A 24,141-nucleotide genomic window follows, 5' to 3' on the forward strand; every position below is an offset into this window, starting at 1 on the left:
CATCGATTCGGGTGGCTCCGCCCTGCCACCTTCTCCGCTCAGAGCAGAGGTCTGGAATCAAGGATCTTTTTAGTCGCAGCGGCTGCCAACTGTAAGCAGAAACGGGAAACGGGAAGACTGCAAAACGAAAGTGCATTTGCAATAAGACCGTGGGTGGGATCTGACAGGCGGAGGGGACAGACGACGAAGAGTTAGCGACCATTACCTTGGACTTCTTCCTGTAATCCTGAGGTAGACATCATACAGGAATGCTGGGGCCTTATGGCTCACAGCAATCCAATAATGATATAAAAGGTGATTGGAGGTTAGATTTACATTGGGCCGCCTGAAAGCCTGTTCGAGAGGATTCCTCTTGAAAGTGGAAATTACATGGTATTCTGAGAAAGAGAAGGTGTGTGACAGCTTTGATAACCACCACGTAAACAGCTCTGAAAACGATCACATCTGACACCGGACGCTTACATTTTAAACTCTATTCAACTACTTGCTGTCAGAGCCTTAGAACACCTGAGATTCCTTTTCGCAAAGGCGAGATTTCTCTACCCTTTAGTGAAGCCCCCTCGACTCCAGTGGCTTGTGGTCTGCCTTTCTAATTCAATCGTATTTATTGAGAACTTACTGTGCGCAGAGCACTGTACTGAGCGCTTGGGAAGTAAATTCATTTCTGTGATCACCCAAATCCTAGTTTCTTTCATGGCTTGACCTAGACCGGTTTCCTTTATAACTGCGCCTCGCCACGGGTTTTTCTTTCTGTTCCACTTCCCAGATTCAAACCGCGGCACTTCTTTAAAAAAGACAACAGTATCGTCACTGTCGTCACTCCGTGCTTGTGAATGCTTCGAGTTCAAAACAGCTCTATGTGGCATTCGGCAAGAAGTGGCAATTCCAACCCAATTCTCGGGGGGGTGAATTCAGCTCCTCTCTCTGATTTAAAAATCAAAAAAATGTCTTTCATCAGACCCACTCCCCACTCATTCGGATTCTGATTATCAGCACCAGTTCCAATGTACTCGCCCCATATTTTCTAAAGGGGGCACACAATGATCATGTGCCAATTTATGCAGGATTTCAAAATATCAACTCATATTTAAAATGAGAGAAAATGGGTGGAATTCTCCAACACGATCACTGAAATAAACTTGGATGTTTCTAGTACTAAGCCTAGACTTTAAAAAATGTTCCAAATGCAGCCAGAGGGGGAATATTTTTCCCTACCGAAGAACGGGGTATGAAATGGATTTATTTCAAATGGCATGGCTTTCCTTAAGGGCCGGGCTCACGTCTATCACTAACATGGATCCCGAGTCCCAGTGTTAGTTCATTCATTCATTCATTCAATCGTATTTATTGAGCGCTTACTGTGTGCAGAGCACTGTACTAAGCGCTTGGGAAGTACAAGTTGGTAACATATAGTGAGGTCCCTACCCAATAGCGGGCTCACAGTCTAGAAGGGTGAGTCAGACAACAAAACAACATATATTAACAAAATTAAATAAATAGAATAGTACAAATAAGCACTTAACAAATACCACAGTTATTATTATTATTATTATCAAGGTGTAGAAAAAATGACTATTCTGGGAGCCAGGAGTCAGGCTACCACCCTGCTGGCTGATCTTGGACTAGTTTCTCTGGACCTTCATTTCCCCATTTGTAAAATGGCGATAAAAATACCTGGTTCTCCCTACTTCAGAGGGAGAGACAGAGAGAAGAAAACAAAAGTGTTGTACACATTCAAGGAGGGGGAAGGGAAGAAAACCATAGTGAGTCTGCGGTCCGTTAGGGATTCTGGCTTTGGATCTGCTGGGTGGGGGTTTATGGACGTCTCTCGAACAACTGCTTTCTAAGAAAGAGAAGCAGTATGGCCTAGTGCCTGGGAGACAGAGGACTTGGGTTCTAAACCCAGTTCCACCACTTGTCTGCTATGTGACCTTAGGAAAATCATTTCACTTCTTGGTGCCTCATCTGTAAAATGGGTGTTAAGAGTGTGAACCCTAGGTGGGAGAGGGACTGAGTCCAACCTGATTAGCTTCAATTTACCCCAGCGCTCAGTACAGTGCCTGGCATTGAGTAAACTCTTAAAACAAATACCACTGGAAAAAAAAATACTTAGGATGCCGAGAAGCAGTGTGGTCTAGTGGATAGAGCACAGGCCTGGGAGTCTGAAGGACTTGGCTTCTAGTCCCGGCTTTGCCACCCGGCTGCTGTGTGACTTTGGCCAAGTCACTTCACTCTTCAGTTCCCTCATCTATAAAACGGGGATTAAGACTGAAGGAGGTCTTGCTATTTGGAAGGCAGGTAGTACCACTCGGGTTATACGCTTTGTTATTTCACAGTACCTCTGTGCTCACGTTTATTGCACTGGAGATGTATTTCCATTGTCTTTTCTTTTTGAAGAAAGATTTTGATCAGCATTTCAAGCTTCCCTCCCCATCGCCCCGGCATGTTCCCTTTGCTCTATCCCCCCTCCCCTCCCCACAGCACTTGTGTATGTATGTATATACCTATAATTCTATTTATTTATATTGATGCCTGTTTACTTGTTTTGATGTGTATGTGTCTATAATTTTATCTATTTATATCGATGCTGTTGATACCTGTTTACTTGTTTTGATGTCTGTCTCCCCCTTTCTAGACTGTATGCCCGTTGTGGGCAGGGATTGTCTCTCTTTACCAATCAATCAATCATATTTATTGAGCACTTACTGTGTGCACAGCACTGTACTAAGTGCTTGGGAAGTACAAGTTGGCAACATATAGAGACAGTCCCTACCCAACAGTGGGCTCACAGTTGCTGAATTGTACTTTCCAAGTGCTTAATACAGTGGTCTGAACACAGTAAGCACTCAATAAATACGACAATGAATGAATGAAGACTCTGTACAACCTGAATACCTTGCATCTACCCCAACACTTAGAACAATGCCTGCACATAGTAAATGCTTAACAAACACCATAAAAGAAAGATTCAATTAAGCCTAGAAAGGCTGAATATTTGGAGCACAAATAGAAAAATATTTTACATCCCGTTTCCTTCTCCTTCAGGACAGCCTTTAGGCATCTGGAGAAGACAAAATCCACTGTGCACTGCACTCTCCCAAGTATGTACAGTGCTCTGCACACAGTAAGTGCTCAATAAATACGATTGAATGAATGAACGAAGACTCTGTACAACCTGAATACCTTGCATCTACCTCAGCACTTAGAACAATGCCTGCACATAGTAAGTGCTTACCAAACACCATAAAAAAAAAAGATTCAATTAAGGCTAGAAGGGCAGGATATTTGGAGTACAAATAGAAAAATGTTTTACATCCCCTTTCCTTCTCCTTCAGGACAGCCTTTAGGCATCTGGAGAAGACAAAATTCACTGTGCACTGCACTCTCCCAAGTACGTACAGTGCTCTGCACACAGTTAAGCGCTCAATAATTACAAGTGAATGAATGAACGAGTGTGCAGCCCCTAGCTGCATTTTAGCCTCTAATGTCTTCTAATATAGAAGCCCCTTGGCCTACTGCAACAAACACAGGCCTGGGAGTCTGAAGACCTGGGTTCTAATCCCGACTCCACGCTTGTCTGTTCTGCAACCTCGGGTATATCATGAAACTATTCTGTGCCTCAGTTACCTCACCTGTAAAATGGAAATTAAACCCTACCCCCTCCGACAGGCTGTGAGCCCCATGTGGGGCAAGGACTGCGTCCGACCCGATTATCTTATATTTATTCCAGTGCTTAGTAAGGGGCTTGGCACACAGTAAGCGCTTAGCAAGCACCACAAAAAAATTGGTATGAAATGACGAGGCTAAAAATGAATGCGGGCACACAAAATTGGCTGTTAGCGTTTGCTTTTCCTTTTTCATTCCTATCTTTGGCATTCTGTTTTCCTTGCTTACAGGGGGCAAAATCACTATTTGAATTTAGGACACACAATGAGAAGTCATGGGGTAATTCCTTCACCCCTCCCAAGAACCCTGCACTGGACTAGACTCTAGACTGCAAGCTCGTTGTGGGCAGGGGATGTGTCTGTGTATTGTCGTGTTGTACTCTCCCCAAGCGCTTAGTACAGTGAAGCAGCATGGCTTAGTGGAAAGAGCATGGGCTTGGGAGTCAGAGGACATGGGTTCTAATCCCAGCTCTGCCATTTGTCTGCTGTGTGACCTGGGGCAAGTCGCTTCACTTCTCTGGGCCTCTCAGTTACCTCATCCGGAAAATGGGGATTAAGACTGTGAGCCCCACTTGGGACAATCTGATTACCTTATATCTACCCCAGCGCTTAAAACGGTGCTTGGCCCTGCTGAGAGCTCACCTCCTCCAGGAGGCCTTCCCAGACTGAGCCCCTTCTTTCCTCTCCCCCTCGTCCCCCTCTCCATCCCCCCGTCTTACCTCCTTCCCTTCCCCACAGCACCTGTATATATGTATATATGGTTGTACATATTTATTACTCTATTTATTTATTTATTTATTTTACTTGTACATTTCTATCCTATTTATTTTATTTTGTTGGTATGTTTGGTTCTGTTCTCTGTCTCCCCCTTTCAGACTGTGAGCCCACTGTTGGGTAGGGACTGTCTCTATGTGTTGCCAATTTGTACTTCCCAAGCGATTAGTACAGTGCTCTGCACATAGTAAGCGCTCAATAAATATGACTGATTGATTGATTGCTTGGCACCTAGTAAGTGCTTAACAAATACCATAATAATAATAATTATTATTACTATTATTATTACTATTATTATTATCATTACAGTGCTCTGCACACAGTCAAGCGCTCAATAAATATGACTGACTGACAGACATTTCTCCCAACTCTCTAACTCTACCAACTCTACCAACTCCCAAAATCTTATAGTGTACTCACCCGAGCGCTTAATACAGTTCTCTATTCACAGTCAGCGCTCAATAAATTTGACTAACTAACACCACGGGCTACTCCAGAGCACTGTCCTTGTCTTATTTCACCACATCTTATGGCACAGAAGTGATAATCCACTATCCCTCTGAAGGGACTCAGAAGAGAGCCAAGCTTCCACACCTCTGGGGTCGGGGATGTGAGCAAACGGGATGCAAACAGGAGTATAGGGAAATAGGGAGGAGGTGGAAAATGAAGCTCCGAAGAGAGGGGGAAAGGTACAGGATACACACGTCACATACGATGCCCTATACTGCAAGACTGTAAGCCTGTTGTGGGCAGGGAACGTGCCTACCAACTCGGTTATACTATACTCTCCCAAGCGCTTAGTACAGGGCTCTGCACACAGTGAGTGCTCGATAAACACCATTTATTCAAGAGTGAATACGACTCACCAGGCGGGGTTGGGAGGTATGGCTTCTATGTCTGTAGTTGCATTCTAGATAAATTAGTAAATGAACAAGCAGCGTGACCTTGGCCTGCGGGTCAGAGGACTTGGGTTCTAATCCCACCTCTGCCAACTGCTTGCTGTGTGACCTTGCGCAAGTCGTTTAACTTCTCTGAGCCTCGGTTCTGTTCTTTCTCCTATTTAGACTGTGAGCTCCGTGCGGGGACTGTGTCCAACCTAATTGATTCATATCTATCCCAGCACTTAGAACAGTGTTAGACACCTATTAAGCGCTTAACAAATACTATTTAAAAAAACAATGAAGTGGCCTTTTAAAGCTTCAACTGCTACTGATAAACACTTCCAAAATGCCTATTAATAGATAATCTCTACCAATGCATTGTCTGAAAATCCATACAAAATCTTCTACTCTAGCAAGACTTAATCTTAACTTTTCTATAAAACAGAGGAAGGAAAAGAAATGAACATACCAACTTCACCCCAGTGGAAAGGATTGGTGCTGCCCGTCGTACAGTTATACACCATGATGTTTCTTGGTCTGAAAAAGTCAATCATCAAGATAAGTCAATCAATCAGTGGCATTTATTGAGTGCTTACTATGTGCCGAGCACTGTACTAAGTGCTTGGGAGGGTACAACAGAGTTAGCAGACATGTTCCCTGCCTGGATAACTGCCAAAATACCCTACCGATATATAATCCAACCTACTAAATTTCAAACATTTTTTGCTACCAGAGGACAAAGAGGCACTATGCTTTTTCAACAAGAGTGCTGACAGGGATGCGGCATGGCCCAGTTAATAGAGCACGGGCCTGAGAGTCATAAGGACCAATGGTTTGCTGTGTGACCTTGGGCAAGTCACTTCCCTTCTCTGTCCCTCAGTTATCTCATCTGCAAAATGGGGATTACAACACGAGCCCCACGTGGTACAGGAACTGTGTTCAACCTGATTACCTGTATCTCCCCCCGGCACTTCGAACGGTGCCTGGCACATAGTAAGCACTTAACAAACACCATTAAAAATAAAAATAAAAATAATGGGGCTTGAGGAGAAGGACTGGTGGTGAAAATGAAATTACATTTTATAGCCATGCATTTTTAAAGGGATTTTTCTCGTTTTGACTCAACTGTGCATGCGATGGACCTAACTTTAAATTCCGAGATCGCGTTAACCAGGATTAGCGTTTACACCCAAGACTTAACAACACCAGCCCCAAATACCCCAAACAACCCTCCAAATCTAGAAATCTTGAAACTCATCCATCCGCCCGATTCACAGAAAACATTTCCAGCTTTTCTGTGCCCCAACTATGCCCTTCTACATTGCGCAAGAACTGTCGATCTGCCTGACTTTCAGACCAATCAGAAGGCACGGGCTTTGGAGTCGGAGGTCATGGGTTCAAATCCCCGCTCCGCTGTCAGCTGTGTGACTTTGGGCAAGTCACTTAACTTCCTGTGCCTCAGTTACCTCATCTGCAAACTGGGGATGAAAGCTGTGAGCCCCCCCATGGGACAACCTGATCACCTTGTAACCTCCCCAGCGCTTAGAACAGTGTTTTGCACATAGTAAGCGCTTAATAAATACCATCATTATTATTATTATTATTATTAAGACAAAATCTTCTTTTTCTTTAATGGCATACCCAAAACCCAACCCCAAAATAATGCTTCTTAGTTTCTGCGATAAATTGTAACAATGCACTAGCAGCAAAGCCCCTTATTGTTCACTGGTGAGGCAGATTTGGAGGGTCTTTTAAGGCTGTGAATGCTAAAAGCTTCAGAGATTTCCCCACACAACCTTAGGTTTGCCTCAAGCAGGTTGGTCAATTTGAATGTGACCATTTAGCAGCTTGCTGGGTTGGTTTGGTTGTTTCACTCCCTCCCCGGTTGAGGAATTTTGAAATACACAGTAACATTCCCTCTCCAAAGAAGAGAAAATGGTGGTCTTTGCTTTTTACTAATACAAACTGATTATTAGAGAGAGAGAGAGAGAGAGAGAGATAAGCCACACTGTCACCTGGTATACCTATTAACTCCAGAATACCAGGCCGCTGCTAGGCTGGTGTTCACCACAATATCCACGGGAACGAGATCGGCGAGGGCACTGTTGGAAGCGCGCATTGTTCGAAGGATTCCTTTCCCTGCCTTAGAGGAAAAAACAAAAATACAAAAAACACAAACACCCCCATGTTCGTAAGACAATTAAGCACTGAGAGAAAAGGAGTCCAGAACAAAGAGACGGAGAGGGAATCAATCACGCCAATGGGCAAAGAGGCTAGTTTAGGCTGGAAACGGCTAGGGTTGGTTTTTTTTTAAGTAAATGGTATCTGTTAAACGCTTACTATGTGCCAGGCACTGTAATAAGCACTGGGGTAGATGCAAACTAATCAGTTTGAACACAGTCCATGTCCCAGTCTTAATCCACATTTATAGATGAGGTAACTGAAACGACTCACCCAAGGTCACACAGCCGACAAGTGGCAGAGCCGGGACTAGAACCCAGGTCCTTCTGATTCCCAGGCCCATCTCTATCCACTAGGCCAGGGAGGACAAGTGCAAGACTGAGCCCCCTCCTTCCTCTCCCCCTCCTCCCCCTCTCCATCCCCCTGCCTTACCTCCTTCCCTTCCCCACAGCACCTGTATATATGTATATATGTTTGTATGTATTTATTACTGTATTTATTTTACTTGTACATATTTATTCTATTTATTTTATTTTGTTAATATGTTTTGTTTTGTCATCTGTCTCCCCCTTCTAGACTGTGAGCCCACTGTTGGGTAGGGACCGTCTCTATATGTTGCCAACTTGTACTTCCCAAGTGCTTAGTACAGTGCTCTGCACACAGTAAGCGTTCGATAAATACGACTGAATGAATGAAGAGAGCTGCGGCTTTTAGGCTTACTGGCTTGGATAGCTGGTTTTCTAGGCTGAGGGGCCTAATGGTCAATCAATCCCTGGTATGTTTTGAGCACTGTAATAAACGCTTGGAGAGTGATCACTCACAGGAGTCTCCCTTGTGGTCGTCAGCCCACAGACAAGCTGGGCGAGGAAAGGGGTGGTCACAGCTTAAGCACACCCCTCCCTTTGGAGAAGGGGGATGAGGTGATAAACTTGTCTGGTTTCCACTGCCATGGGTCCAGAGTAGCAGCGTGGCCTAGTGGGTAGAGTCCGGGCCTGGGTGTCAGAAGGACCTGGGTTCTGTCCCAACTCTGCCACTTGTTGGCTGTGTGACCTTGATCGAGTCACTTCACTTCTCTGGGCCTCGGTTCCCTCATCTGTAAAATGAGGATTGAGACTGTGAGCCCCAGGTGGGACAGGAACCCAATCTGCTTGTGCCCAACCCAGTGTTTAGAATAATAATGATGGTATCTGCTAATAATAATAATAATAATGATGGCACTTACTAAGCGCTTACTATGTGCAAAGCACTGTTCTAAGCGCTGAGCACTGTAAGCACTTACTATTTGCCAAGCACTGTTCTAGGCACTGGGGGAAATACAAAGTAATCAGGTTGTCCCATGTGGGGCTCACAGTCTTACTCCCCATTCTACGGATGAGGTAACTGAGGCACAGAGAAGTGAAGTGACTCGCCAAAAGTCACACAGCTGACAAGTGGTGGAGCTGGGATTAGAACCACGACTTCTGACTCTCAAGCCCGGGCTCTTTCCATTAAGCCACACTGCTTCTGCTTCTCAGAACAGTGCCTGGCACCCAGTAAGCGCTTACCAAATACCACAATTATTATTAATTATAATCATTATTATTCCACTTGACCCTGGATGGGTTCAGTGGCTGCTCTACAGTCATTAACCAAATCGAGACGTTTACTTACAGCAATGAAGAGGCCACTGGGTCCGTTGAAGTTATCGATCCAGCCCTGTTAGGTAAAGAAAGAACCAATTTAGAGGCAATTGCTCACAAATTTGCGGTAACGCGATCAAACGGGGCACTGAGTCACCATCCACGGATGTACAATTTCCCTATCAGCACCTTGGGTTCAAATGTGACGAGTTCTTTGATAACAGTGCAAAATGTGTTTGCTTTGGGAACTCTCCAGCCCCGCTGGTGTGTGCTTTAGGGAAGGTCCCAAACAAGAAGTTGGCAGAATGAGCTGCCCTTCAAAAGGCAATGGACGGAAAAATCGATATGAAAGGTGTGGAAAAGAACCAGAGCGATATCCATGAAATGCCGGCTTTAAATATGACAAAGTGACTGCAGAGAAACATAGACAGACCCAGGATTTATGCAGCTCTATACCAAAAACTAATTTTTAAAGGCATCTGTTAAGCGCTAACTACGCACCAGTCACTGTATTAGGCGCTGGGGTAGGTACGAGACTGGATGCAGTCCATGTCCCATTCATTCATTCATTCATTCACTTTTACTGAGCGCTCACTGTGTGCAGAGTACTGTCCTAAATGTTTGGGAGGAGAACGACATATTAAATAGACACATTCCCTGCCCACAAAATCCTTACAGTCTGGTGCTCAGTTTTTTAATCCCCATTGTACAGATGAGGGAACTGAAGCCCAGGGAAGCGAAGAGACTTGCCCGAGGTCACACAGCAGACAGGTGGAAGAAGTGGGATTAGAACCCAGGTCCTCTGATTCCCAGGCCCGTGCTGTTTCTACCTGGCCATGCTGCTTCTCTATGAAATGAAGCTGCAGTGTTCTTAAACTGATGCAAACATACTCATTTCCCACATAGGGCTCACAAGTTTTATCCCTTTTACAGAAGAGATAACTGAGGCCAGGAGAAGTGAAGTGACTGAGGATATGTAGTTAATCTTTATTTCCAAAATGCTAACGTCGCCAATCTTTTCTCTTTGTGAATGGGCATATACTATGCTGCCTAAACGGTTATTTACCCGCTAGATTAGCTCCACTCAGGAGTAACCTTTTGGATAACAAATAGTGTCACTCAGTAGAAGGGTCTATTTTCCCTTATGTGCATGTATTCTGAGAGGCGAACCGCCCCCACCTTTTCGCTCCTCCCCTAGGCTTGGCTCTTTGCCCAGGCTTAAGGCTAAGGAATGACAGAATGTGCTGACTATCACTGAGAGCTACCCCCTGATGAGTCTCATCTTTTTATTTTTTATTTCTTGATGGTATTTGTTAAGGGCTTATTAGGTGTCCAGCACTGTTCAATTCAATTCACTCATATTTATTGAGCGCTTACCATGTGTAGAGCACTCTACTAAGCACTTGGGGAAGTGCAATACAACAATAAAAAGTGACTTTCCCTGTCCACGATGAGCTTATGGTCTAGAGGGGGGGAAGACAGACATCAATACAAATTAATTAATTAATTAATTAATTCAATCGTATTTATTGAGTACCTACTGTTTGCAGAGCACTGTACTAAGCGCTTGGGAAGTACAAGTTGGCAACATATAGAGACAGTCCCTACCCAACAGTGGGCTCACAGTCTAGAAGGGGGAGACAGAGAACAAAACATATTAACAAAATAAAATAAGCAGAATAAACATGTACAAGTAAAATAAATAAATAAATAGGGTAATAAATACATACAAACATATATATAGGTGCTGTGGGGAGGGGAAGGAGGTAAGGCGGGGGGATGGAGGGGGGAGGAGGGAGAGAGGAAGGAGGGGGCTCAGTCTGGGAAGGCCTCATCATCACTAAAATTACAGCTATGCTGTGGGGCTGGGAAGTGGGGAAAGAGAAAAGGGAGTAAGTTGGGGCGATGCAGAAGGGAGTGGGTGATGAGGAAAAGTGGGGCTCAGTCTGGGAAGGCCTCTTGGAGGAGATGTGCCTTCAGTAAGGCCTTGAAGAGGGGGAGGGTAATTGCCCGTCGGATTTGAGGAGGGAGGGAGTTCCAGGCCAGAGGCAGGACCTGGGCTGGGCGTCGATGGTGAGACAGGCGAGATGGAGGCACAGTGAGAAGGTCAGCATTTAGAAGAGCAAAGTGTGCAGGCTGGTTGTAGAAGGAGAGAAGAGAGGTGAGGGAGGATGGAGAAAGGTGATGGAGAGCTTTAACGCCCATGGTGAGGAGCTTTTGTTTGATAAGGAGGTGGATGGGCAACCACTGGAGTTTTTTGAGGAGGGGGGTGACATGTCCTTGACCGTTCTAAGCGCCGGGGTGGACACAAAGTTAACAATCCTGGATACAGCCCCTTTACTATATGGGGCCCACAGGCTAAGTAGGAGGGAAAATAAGGTAGTGAATCCCCAGTTTGCAGCTGAACAAACTGAGGCACAGGAGTTAAATGACTTGCCCCTGGTCACACAGCAGGCAAGTGGCAGGGCTGGGATTAGAACCCAGGTCCCCTGGCTCCCGGGCCTTTGCTCTTTCCACTGGGCCACACTACTTCCTAAGTGTCATAAGTGACAGACAAGCTTTGGTCTGGTCAGGGAGATGTCAGGACTGAGAATCTGCAAGAAGGAAGTGATTCCGATGCTAGTGATTTAGGCAGCCCCATTTTCTTGTCCCCGTTAGTTATGTCCTCACGGGGGCAGTGAGGGCGACAAGTTAAGTAGCCGGGGGGTTGTTGCCCATAAATGCTCCACCACTTGTCCGCTGTGTGACCTTGGGCAAGCCACTTCACATCTCTGTGCCTCAGTTACTTCATCTCTAAAATGGGGATTAAGACTGTGAGCCCCATGTGGGACAACTTGATTACCCAGTGCTTAGAACAGTACTTGGCACATAGTAAGCGCTTAACAAATACCACAATTGTTAAATGCATGCAAAAATTTTGCGTATATAACCCGTCCTATGAACCAAGTGACCACCACAGTGACTGCCGTCAAACAATCCACTGAGCAAGTTATGGACAAAGCACTATACTAGATGCTCAGGGAACAGACACTAGAACAAAACAGTCTTGGCTTAGAGGTTACCGTTGGGAGACTGAGGTGATTTGGAGTTTCTATGTTCATTCATTCAATTGTATTTATTGAGCACTTAGTGTGTGCACAGCACTGTACTAAGCGCTTGGGAAGTACAAGTTGGCAACATATAGAGACGGTCCCTACCCAACAACGGGCTCACAGTCTAGAAGGGGGAGACGGACAACAAAACAAAACATGTGGACAGGTGTCATCAGAATAAACAGAAGTAAAGCTATGTTGTCTAGACACTTTGATCCATACCCTTTGGGCATTTGGGATTCAACCCACTCTCAGCTCACAGTAACTACATTCATATCTGGAAATTATTTCTTTGTGTCAATATCAGTCGCTCCCTCTAGACTGTCAGCTCGCTGTGGGCAGGGAACATGTCTACCAAGTCTGTTGTACTGTACTCTCCCAAGCGCTTAGTAATGTGCTCTGTACACAGGTAACGCCTAATAAATGCTAACTGATTTATTTTAGCTTTTCGACCTACATCCCTTGGTTCAAAGAGAAGCAGCCCTCAAGAGATGGATCGTGAAAGACGCACTTGGGAAGTGTCTACCAACTTTCCTGTATCGTCCTCTCCCAAGCGATCAAGACAGAGCTCTGCACACAGGTAGGCGCCCAATAAATACCACTGATTCACCAATTGATTTCTTTAGCATTCCAACCTGCATGTAAGTTCACGTGGGCAAGGAATGTGTCTGTTTATTGTTCTACTGCACTCTCCCAGGCCCTTGCGCCCAGTAAGCGCTCGAGACCTGTATATATGTTTGTACATATTTATTACTCTATTTATTTAGTTATTTTACTTGTACATATCTATTCTAGTTATTTTATTTTGTTAGTATGTTTGGTTTTGTTCTCTGTCTCCCCCTTTTAGACTGTGAGCCCACTGTTGGGTAGGGACTGTCTCTATATGTTGCCAATTTGTACTTCCCAAGCGCTTAGTACAGTGCTCTGCACATAGTAAGCGGTCAATAAATACGATTGATGATGATGATGATGATGATAAATACGACCGAATGAATGAATCCAACCTTTGGTTCAAATACTAATGATGTTATTTCTTAAGCGCTTACTATGTGCCAAGCACTGTTCTAAGCGCTGGGGTGGATACAGGGTAATCAGGTTGTCTCATGCGGGGCTCACACTTTTAATCCCCATTTTCCAGATGAGGTAACTGAGGCCCAGAATAGTGAAGTGACTTGCCCAAGGTCACACAGCAGCCAAGTGGAGGAGCCGGGATTAGAACCCACGTCCTGTGACTCCCAAGCTCGGGCTGCTGTCACTAAGCCACACTGCTGGAGCCACAGATAGCTAGACGAAGGTCCCCACGCGACTGTGTCTCCCAACTCGGCTGCATCCTCCATGCTCAAAAAAGACAATCGATGGATCGATTCAGGAGGGCTTACCGGGAATGGCTCCTTCCAACTGGCTCCGACGATTGATGGCCTCACGATGGCCACGTTGAGTTTAGCCCCTTCCTGCTGAACGACGTACTCCGCCAAGGCTTTGGTGTAAATATACGTGTTGGGTCGGTCGCCTATCAGTTTGGGAGTGATATCGTTAACCAGGCCGTCGTCCATCCATCTAGGAAACGAAGGCGTCACAGGGGGATGAGACACTTTTACGCTCAAGTCAATTAAGCTTCAGGCCGCGACAGGCTCATCCCTTCCACAAGACGACTGGTCGACGGATGTTGCAGTAGTGGTTATAATAACAACGATAACTGCGGTACTCGTTAAGTGCTTACTATATGCTGGGCACTGTTCTGAGAGTTGGGGTAGATGCAAGTTAATCAGGCTGGAAGCAGTCCCTGTCCCACATGGGGCTCACACTCTTACTCCCCATTTTCCAGATGAGATAACTGAGGCCCAGAAGTGAAGGGACTTGCTCAAGATCACATAGCAGACAGGGGCGGACCCACGATTAGAAGCCGGGATCTTCGGACTCCCGGGCCCATGCTCTATCCACTAGGCCACGCTGCTTCTCAAGCAGTAGTACAAGCCGAATGCATTTAAAATGCACATCCGAATGAGGAAGAGTTACTTGGGGGTGAGATTTCCTCTAAACACAGCACTGAAAGGCGTTCCATACTGACAAGGACATGGTAAATTCAAATTGGAAGGGTCCTCTGGGCTGCTGGATATAAATTTCCCCCAGATTGCAAACTATGGGCTGATTTTTAAGCCAGGCCTGGGGTAGCGGACTCCAAGCACCAGGACAGGAGCGCGTCAGGAGAGAAATTTTACTAAATGGTTAGTGGACACAGCCCAGGCCTGGGATGCAGAAGGACCTGGGTTCTAATTCTGGCTCTGCCACTTATCTGCTGTGTGATCTTGGGCACGTCACTTCACTTCTCTGGCCCTCACTTATCTCATCTGTAAAATGGGGATTAAGACTCTGAGCCTCATGTGGGACATAAGACTGTGTCCAACCTGATTAGCTTGCTTAACATAATGACTTTCACATAGTAAGTGCTTATCAAATACCATCAAAAACAAAAAAAGGTACTCTCCGCTTGGCCATAATGCATGCTTCTGCTATATTCTTTGGAAAGAGCGCTGTTTGGGGATAAGGGAGCATCAATTTTCCAGAAACTCGCCGTTCTCTGGAGAGCACTCAATGTGACATTGGAAGGGATAAGCTTGCGCTTTCCTTAATGTGGCTTGTCAGGAACATAACGAGAGCTGAGCTTCCACTTACTTCTGCCTTTCCAACTCGCCTTTCTCTTCCTCCACTGCTTTCACATCACCCTGACTACCTGGGGGAAGTTGTGGGCCGCCCAGAGAATGTTTAGAAAATTCATTAAGTGGCCTTTCGTGCCACCTGACTGCCTCCCTCAACCCCTAGAGAATACTGGTTCACGCTACTACACCAGCAATAAAATAAAGTTTATCCTACTAGCCTTCAGTGCTTAGAACAGTGCTCGGCAAACACTAAGTGCTTAACAAATACCATAATAATGATAATTATATAATTAATATTATTAATTACAATATTACACACTACACATTGTTATACACATTATTGTTATTGTCCACGTGCAATATTCGTTATTTATTTATATTACTGTCTGCCTCCCCTTCTACACCATAAGCTCACTGTCAGTGGGGAATGCCCAAGCTCCAGGGCAGGGCACAGTACAACGCAACTGACACGTTCCCTGCCCATAGAGAACTTACAGTCTAGAAGGCGAAACAGATGTGAACATAAATAAGCAAATTACGGCTATGGACGTGAGGCGGGGCTGGGGGCGGACAGTGAATAAAGGGAGCAAGTCGGGGTGACGCCAGAGGGAGCGGGAGAAGAGGAAATGAGGGCTTAGTTGGAGAAGACCTGCCTAACGTGTCCTGCCTACAAGGAGCTTACTATCCAGAGATGAGCTTGCAGTCTAGAAGTTTACAGTCTACCATCATTATTCAAACTAGTGTTCACCTTAAACGATTCACGGTAAGCACTCAATAAATACGACTGAATGAAAGAGACACATTTCTCCCACTCCCGCATGTCGTCTTTGCACTTAGATTTGCACCCTTTATTCACCCCTCCCTCAGCCTTACAGCATGTCCATCTCCGTCATTTATTTCTTTATATTAAGTCTGTCTTTCCCTCTAGACGGTAAACTCGTTGTGACAGGGAAGGTGTCTACCAACGCTGCCATACTGGACGCTCCCAAAGCGCTTAGTACGGTGCTCTGTTTACACAGTAGGCGCTCAATAAATACGACTGATTCATCTACTGACCTGGCAGGAGATGGGAACAAGAAGAGGGATATGCTAAAGGGCAGACTAATAAAAAACTTGCTTCTATTACTTGCTTCCAGGAAAGCGAATAAACAAAACTGCATAGAGAAATAACTCCATCAGCAGTGGGTTACTAGCCGTTGTTGGGTAGGGATTGTCTCTGTTGCCGAACTGTGCTTTCCAAGAGCTTAGTACAGTGCTCTGCACACAGTAAGCGCTCAATAAATACGACAATGAATGAATGGATATATGGACCGACTAAGAGGAGGCGAAGCGGCTCCAACAGGTCAGAGAGAATTGTGAAAGGTGAATTATTAGTTTAAATAATGACGATAGACTATAGACTCTAGACTGCAACCTCATCTCTGGAGAGAAGCAGCGTGGCTTAGTGGAAAGAGCCCAGGCTCGGGAGTCAGAGGTTGTCGGTTCTAATTTCGGCTCCGCCACTTATCAGCTTGGTGACTCTGGGCAAGTCACTTCACTGTGCCTCAGTGACCTCATCTGTAAAACAGGGATTAAGACTGTGAGCCCCATGTGGGACAACCTGATTACCTTGTATCTTCCCCAGTGCTTAGAATAGTGCTTGGCACATAGAAAGCAACTTCACAAACACTGTCATCATCATCACAGTACGCTCCTCGTAGGCAGGACACGTTAGACAGGTTTTCCCCGAAAAAGCCCTCACTCCCTCTTCTCCCCCTCCCTTCGGCATCACCCCGACTTGCTCCCTTTATTCACCGCCCGACCCCAGCCCCGTCTCACTTACAACCATAGCCGTAATTTGCTTATTTATATGCACATCTGTTTCCCCCTCTAGACTGTAAGTTTGTTGTGCGCAGGGAACTTATCAGTTATATCGTACTCTCCCAAGCACTTAGTACAGTGCTCTGCACCCTGTAAATGTGCAATACATACAGTTGGCTGACTGTTGCATTGTATTCTCCCAAGTGCCGAGTACAGTGCTCTGTACACGTGAAGTGCTTAATATGATTGATTGATTCCAACTCTGCTGTACTGCATTCTCCCAAGTGCCAAGTACAGTGCTCTACACACAGTAAGCACTCAATAAGTACCACTGATTGACTGATGCCAACTCCGCTGTACTGCGCTCTCAAGTGCTGCCGAGTACAGCACTCTGCACACAGTAAGCGCTCAATAAGTACCACCGATGGTGGTCACATCTTAGAGTTTGAAACCGTACTCTAGAGAATCGATGAGTTTCTTGGGGTCCACCGGGGGAGGGTAGACGACTTCGTCGATGTGTTTCCTGTTGCAGTACGCGTAAGCCGTGGATACGTGCATGAACACTTCCAGGTTCTTTATTTGCTGGGCGAGAAGGACGAGCTGGCGGGTTGCAATCACGTTTAACTGAACGGCGTCTCTGGAAAAGAAAGAGGCAAGTGAATAGCTGGCCCGGTGGCAGGTCCTTTATCATTTACTGGTCCAACCGAAGAGTAAAAAAAATAATAATGATAGTAGTGGTATTTGTTAAGTGCTTACTATATACGAAGCACTGTTTTAACTGCCGGAGTAGATACAAGGTAACTGGGTTGGACACAGTCCCTGTCCCACGTGGGGCTCACAGTCCTCCTCCCCATTTTCCAGATGAGAGAACTGAGGCCCAGAGAAGTGAAGTGACTTGCCCAAAGTCACAGTACAGACGGGTGCAGATCCGGAATTAGGACCCACGTCCTCTGACTCTCAGGCCCGAGCTCTTTCCACTAAGCCTCCTTACTCTGATAAAGTAAAGGAGTTATTTGGGAGGGAGAGAGTGGGGAGAGTGACTCTATTCCTGTTTGTCGCAATGACTCCTTGCATAGGGAATCCTTCCTTGGCAGAAGCAGTGTGGTTTTGTTGCCGATTCGTACTTCCCAAGCGCTTAGTACAGTGCTCTGCACACAGTAAGCACTCAATAAATACGATTGAATGAATGAATGATAGAACATGGTCCTTCGAGTCAGAAGGACTTGGGTTCTAATTGTGGATCCATCACTTGTCTGCTATGTGACCTTGGACAAGTCCCTTCATTTCTCCAGGCCTCAGTTCCCTCATCTGGAAAATGGGGATTATGACTGAGAGCCCCACATGGGACATGGACCGTGTCCAACCCGAATGGCTCGTATCTACCCCAGCACTTAGTACAGAGCCTGGCACATAGTAAGCACTTAACAAATACCATTAACAAAAAAAAAAGGAACTGAACCTTAACTGTGGTTTTGTGATCTGCATTTCTTTTTTTTATGGTATTCATTAAGCGCTTATTATGTGTCAAGCACTGCTCTAAGTGGTGAGGTAGGTAGGTACAAGATCATCGGGTTGGATACAGTCCCTGCCCTACGTGCGGCTCACAGCCTAAATCTGAAGGAGTAGGATTTAATCCCCATTTTACAAATGAGGTACCTGAGGTGGAGATGTTAAGTCATGGTTATCTCAATTACCAAGGCATGTGGGCCGGGTCCAACTTGATTAACTTCTATCTAACACAGTGTCTGTCACGTAGTAAGTGCCTATATGCTTGCAGACAAATTTCAGTCTATAAGGACTGTAGGACTTTGGAAAAAATAAACAAACCCAAAAACCTAGAAAAATCTATTTCTTCAGTAGAGCTGGAGTCCACTCACAATTCCAGAAACACAGCTCATCTTCATAACCACTTTCTACTCTGGGAGAGTAGAGCTGGAAAACTTCATTTCTCTCCCCTTCCCCCAAACAATTCATCGCAATAAAACGCTATAGTGCCTATATTTATTGTGTCTGAGGTGCAAAAAGTACATCGACACCAGTGTTGAAGCAACTCCCTAAAGATGTTTGAACCCCCTGGGGGTTATTAAAAAGTCTTGCGCCATTTTAATTCTCGACTTCAAAATAATTATCGTTATCTTGTGCAAACACGACTTGCTTTACATTTGTGTGAACCATTTTCTAAATTTCAAGTTTTCTTTGGTTCAGAATTTAAACCTCGCTGGGAAAGTCGCTGTCAACAACAGAAGCACCATGGAGATAAATGGCTTAGGACATCAGGCGCTATACCAACCAAAACAGTAAAAGCTGTGTGGTCTAATGGGAAGAAAACAGGCCTGGCTGTCAGAGGACCTGAGTTCTCATTCCGCTCTGCCACCTGTCTGCCGTGTGACCTTGGGCAAGTCACTTCATATCTCCCAGGCCTCAGTTCCCTCATCTGGAAAATGGAGATGAAGACTGGGAGTCCCATGGGGGACATGGACTGCATCCAACTTGATTAGCTTGAATCTACCCAAGCACTTAGTTCAGTTCTTGGCACATAGTAAATGCTTAACAAATACCATAAAAAATAAAAAGAGAGTCAGCTCCTAGGGAGCTGGGAGAAAATACAAGACGGTGGATTTAGTTTCAGGAGAAAGGGACGCTGCCAGGCCCGAACGACAAGGCCGGGTTTGAGCCTGACCAGACTAGAAGCAGTGTGCCTCAGTGGAAAGAGCATGGGCTTGGGTGCCAGAGGTCATGAGTTCTAATCCCGGCTCTCCCACTTGTCAGCTGTGTGACTTTGGGCAAGTCACAACTTCTCTGTGCCTCAGTTACCTCATCTGTAAAATGGGGATTAAGACTATGAGCCCCACACGGGACAACCTGATCACCTTGTATCCCCCCAGTGCTTAGAACAGTGCTTCACACATAGTAAGTGCTTAACAAATGCCATCATTATTATTATTATTATATGGCCAGGGCTTGGTCAAAACCTCTACTGGGGGTTGGATGGAGGGTAACAGAGAAACAACGTGGCCAAGTGGATAGAGAGGGAGGCAGAAGGACTTGCGTTCTAATCCTGGCTCTGCCCTAGGTCTGCTGGGTGACCTTGGGCGAGTCGCTTCACTTCTCAGGGCCTCAGTTCCCTCATCTGGGAAATGGGGATTCAGAACGTGAGCCTCAGGTGGGATGGGGACTGTGTCCAACCTGATTTACCATGTATCTCTCCCTGAGTGCTCGGCACACAGTAAGCCCTTAACAAGTACCATAATTCCTATTAGAAAACCACCACGTGTGTGTGATTCCACCAACCCCCAGCAGCCGCCACGACCGCCCCTGCCTCCCTGGAAAGAGCCCGGGCTTGGGAGCCAGAGGTAATGGGTTCAAATCCCAGCTCCGCTAATTGTCAGCTGTGTGACTTTGGGCAAGTCACTTAACTTCTCTGTGCCTCAGTTACCTCATCTGTAAAATGGGGATGAAGACTGTAAGCCCCCTGTGGGACAATCTGATCACCTTGTAACCTCCCCAGAGCTTAGAACGGTGCTTTGCACATAGTAAGTGCTTAATAAATGCCATTATTATTATTATTATAGCTTCCTCCGGCCTCCCTGATGTTAGCTACACTGGCCAGAAGCTGAGGAAATTGGGGGTTCATTCATTCATTCAATCATATTTATTGAGCACTTACTGTGTGCAGAGCACTGTACTAAGCACTTGGGAAGTACAAGTTGGCAAAATATAGAGACGGTCCCTACCCAACAACGGGCTCACAGTCTAGAAGGGTTGGGGGGTGCTCTCAAGCTGCTTCTCCACAGTGTTCCTGATCCAATCCGGATGGGATTTCCCGGCAGATGAAAATTTGATTCCAGTCATCGGCTCCTCCATGGAAGAAGGAAAAGCAGCATGGCTTAGTGGAAAGAGCCTGGGCCCGGAAGTTAGAAGGACTTAGAACTTATAACAGTGCTTAAAACAGTGCTTTGCACATAGTAAAAGCTTAATAAATGCCATAAAAAAAAAGGACCTCGGTTCAAACCCGGCTTTGCCACTTGTCTGCTGTGTGACATTGGACAATTCACTTAACTGCTCTGGATCTCAGCTGCTTCATCTCTAAAATGGAAATTAAGACCATGAGCCCCATGTGGGACATGGACTGCGTCCAACCTGATTAGCCTGCATCTACACCAGCATAAAACAGCGCCTGGCATATAGTAAGTGCTTAAAAAAAAATTCTGCACTCATTTTAGCTCCACTGCAGAACTAGTTCAACTTCAGTGACAGCTTATCTTTCATGTTAAAAAAAACCCCAAAATACTGCTCAAGGGTTTTTAGCTGGAAAGGTTTCGGGGTCGGGGGGAGGGCGGGAAAGGAAGTTATTTTGAAACTTTGAGGGAGTCAGAGAAAACCACAAAGGATGGGCCAACTGCACAGTCATCAATTTCAACATAAACTGACTGAAAAATAGTTTTACAGAACAAACAGGAAAAACAACCAAAAAACCTTCTATTCCTTCATTCATGCAATCGTATTTATAGAGCGCTTACTGTGTGCAGAGCACTGTACTAAGCACTTGGGAAGTACAAGTTGGCAACATATGGAGACGGTCCCTACCCAACAATGGGCTCACAGTCTACTATTAAGCCTTTAAACAGAGTAAAAGGCATGAGATTTCAGGGGGAATGATGTATGTTCGACACCCAGACTTACCTAAGGGATTCATTGAATCGGACGGTGGCAGCGCAGTGGAATATAATATTAACAGAATCGATGATGGTCTCTTGATCTTCTTCGCTAAGAGCCAGTTTGGGTTGCGTGAGTTCACTGTTGACTGCTATGATTTTCTCTTTAAATTCGGGATTTTCATCTTTCAATCTGTCAAAGAGCTAGGAAAGAGAAAAGGTGGGGGGTGGTTAAAAGGCTTTAAGATTTGCAAATCTAGGCAGTCGAGATGCAAAGGGAACAGACTCTATGACACAAAGCAAGATTATTTGTGCAATACTGAAATGCTACTTGAAAAGTCACTTTCAAAGATCATCATGTTAAGCACTCCTAAACGTGTTCTTCCGCTCTTCATGTCAGGGTGGATTTGATTTCACCCCCTGGGAAAGAACTCTTTCTATAAACATCGGTTCTACTATGGTAACACTCAAGACGCGGTGGCTCGTTGTGGGCAGGGAATGTATCAGTTTATTGCTGTATTGTACTCTCCCAAGCACTTAGTACAGTGCTCTGTGCACCATAAGCACTCAATAAATATGGGGAGGGGCAGACCGAGAGAGAGGAGAGAAGAGGGGTGGAGAGGGAGAGAAGAGACCAAGGGGGAAGTGAGCAGACCCTCCCTCTCTCCCCCTTTCTCCCTCTTCATCCAAACCCCCCACACCGCTTCCACACTCACACCTCTCCACCATCACTGCCACCTCAGGATGTTGATCCCAAGAGTATTTATTCCCCACCTACAATGTGCAGAGCACTGTGCTGAGCATTTAGGAGAGTTCAATGGAACCGGAGGGTTCGATCCCTGGGTTTGATTCCTGGCTTTGTAATCCAGAGGGGGAAGACACTCACTCACACACTGTCAGTTGTGTGACTGTGGCCAAGTCACTTCACTTTCCTGGGCCTCAGTCGCCTCACCTGAAAATGGGGATTAAGATTTGGAGCGCCATGGGGGATATGGATTGGGTCCAACCTTATTAGCTTGTATCTGACTACCCCGGCGCTTCGCACAGTGCCTGACACATAGTAAGTGCAAGCAAATGACAAATGACAAATGTCATTTTGTGCAATACTGAAATGGTAATTGAAAAGTCACTTTCAAAGATCATCATGTTAGGCACTCCTAAAAGTGTTCTTCCACCCTTCATGTCAGGGTGGATTTGATTGACAAATGACAAAAAAAAAAAAAGGACAAGAGAGCAAATTACAGACAGGAGGAAGAAAAAGGGGAACATACATGTGAATTAGTTCTTAAGGAATAATAATAATAATAAGAAGAATGGCATTTATTAAGCGCTTACTATGTGCAAAGCACTGTTCTAAGCGCTGGGGAGGTTACAAGGTGATCAGGTTGTCCCACAGGGGGCTCACAGTTTTAATCCCCATTTTCCAGATGAGGTAACAGAGAAGTTAAGTGACATGCCCAAAGTCACACAGCTGACAATTGGCGGAGCCGGGATTCGAACCCATGAACTCTGACTCCAAAGCCCGTGCTCTTTCCACTGAGCCACGCTGTTTCCACGGGGTACGTAAGATCATACATATATGTGCCACAGGAGGTGGAGACTTATTTACTTGGCGCTGAAGAGGTTGTTGGAGAGATAAACGAGGGAGATTAAAGATCAATCAGGAAGACCTACCAGAGGAAACGTGATTTCAGAAGAGCTCTGAAGATGAGGAAAGTGGTGAACTATTTGCTAAAGGGGAAGGGAAATGCAGAAGTGGAGGAGGACTTGGGAGGAGATGAGAAAGAGGCATAAGACGTAGGTTGGTCTGAGGAGGTTAACCAAGCACCTAGTACGGTGCTAGGTACACAGTGAGCGCTCAGTAAATACCACGGATTAATGGAGAAGGATGAAGAAAATGAGCTAGGAAGTGATAATAATAATTATGGTATTTAAGTGCTTAGTACGTGCCAGGGAACAACAGGGAAGCAGCCTGTCCTCATGGATAGAGCACGGTCCTGAGAACCAGAAGACCTGGGTTCTAATTCCTGTTCCTGCTCCTGTTATCATGTCAAGCACATAATAAGCGTGGCCTAGTGGAAAGAGCACAGGGCTGGGAGTAAGAAGGCCGGGATTCTAATTCCGGCTCTGCCGCTGGTCTGTTGTGTGACTTGTTGTCACTTCACTTCTCTGAGTCTCAGTTTCCTCAACTGCAAAATGGGGCTTCAATACCTGTTCGCCCTCCTACTTAGACTGTGAGCCCTATGTGGCATTTGTTAAAGGCTTACTATGCACCAGGCACTGAACTAAGCGCTGGGATAGATACAAGACAATTAGGTTGAACACAGTCCCATGTCCCATGTGGGGCTCACAGTCTTAATCCCCATATTACAGATGGGGCAACTGAGGCCCGGAAAAGTGCAGTGCTTACCCAAGATCACAAGGCAGGCAAGCGGCAGAGTCGGAATTAGAACCCAGACCCACTGGCTCCCAGGCCTGTGTTCTTTCCGCCATGCTTACTAAGTGCTTGACACATAATAAGAGCTTAACAAATACCATTTAAAAATAAAATGAGCTTACAATCTAGAGGGGCAGACATTCATACAATTAATTTACAGATACATAAGTAAGCGTCGTGGGATTGAGGGCAGAGTGAATATCCAACAGCCGAAGGATAGAGATCCAAGTGCATGGATGATGCAGTATTTGCGTGGAGCCCAGAAAAACCTCACTCAATTTTTCCGATAACAATTATGGTGGCCGGAGACCATTCACACTAACTGCAAATTCCTTGTTGGCTACCTCTTATCTCCGAAAAAGGAGTTGATAAAGACTCAG

At 45.6% G+C, this 24,141-nt stretch overlaps 1 protein-coding gene across 4 annotated transcripts in view; it reads right to left on the minus strand.

The window, feature by feature from the left end:
- The window catches only part of FAR1 (fatty acyl-CoA reductase 1), a 104,384-nt gene that overhangs the window by 13,804 nt on the left and 66,439 nt on the right, over positions 1-24,141 (minus strand). The window contains exons 3-9 of one of the 4 annotated variants that reach the window (XM_038764002.1): positions 21,353-21,528; positions 17,127-17,306; positions 13,592-13,769; positions 9,152-9,196; positions 7,345-7,463; positions 5,790-5,857; positions 206-377 (exon numbers count right to left, since the gene is read on the minus strand). In XM_038764002.1, the coding sequence (XP_038619930.1) occupies positions 206-377; positions 5,790-5,857; positions 7,345-7,463; positions 9,152-9,196; positions 13,592-13,769; positions 17,127-17,306; positions 21,353-21,528 (938 nt within the window). Of the gene's footprint in view, positions 1-205; positions 378-5,789; positions 5,858-7,335; positions 7,464-9,151; positions 9,197-13,591; positions 13,770-17,126; positions 17,307-21,352; positions 21,529-24,141 lie in introns of all 4 variants that reach the window. The other 3 variants (XM_038764000.1, XM_038764004.1, XM_038764001.1) reach the window with 3 other exon arrangements.

Source organism: Tachyglossus aculeatus, chromosome 22, assembly GCF_015852505.1.
Source record: "Tachyglossus aculeatus isolate mTacAcu1 chromosome 22, mTacAcu1.pri, whole genome shotgun sequence".
Classification (NCBI taxonomy): domain Eukaryota; kingdom Metazoa; phylum Chordata; class Mammalia; order Monotremata; family Tachyglossidae; genus Tachyglossus; species Tachyglossus aculeatus.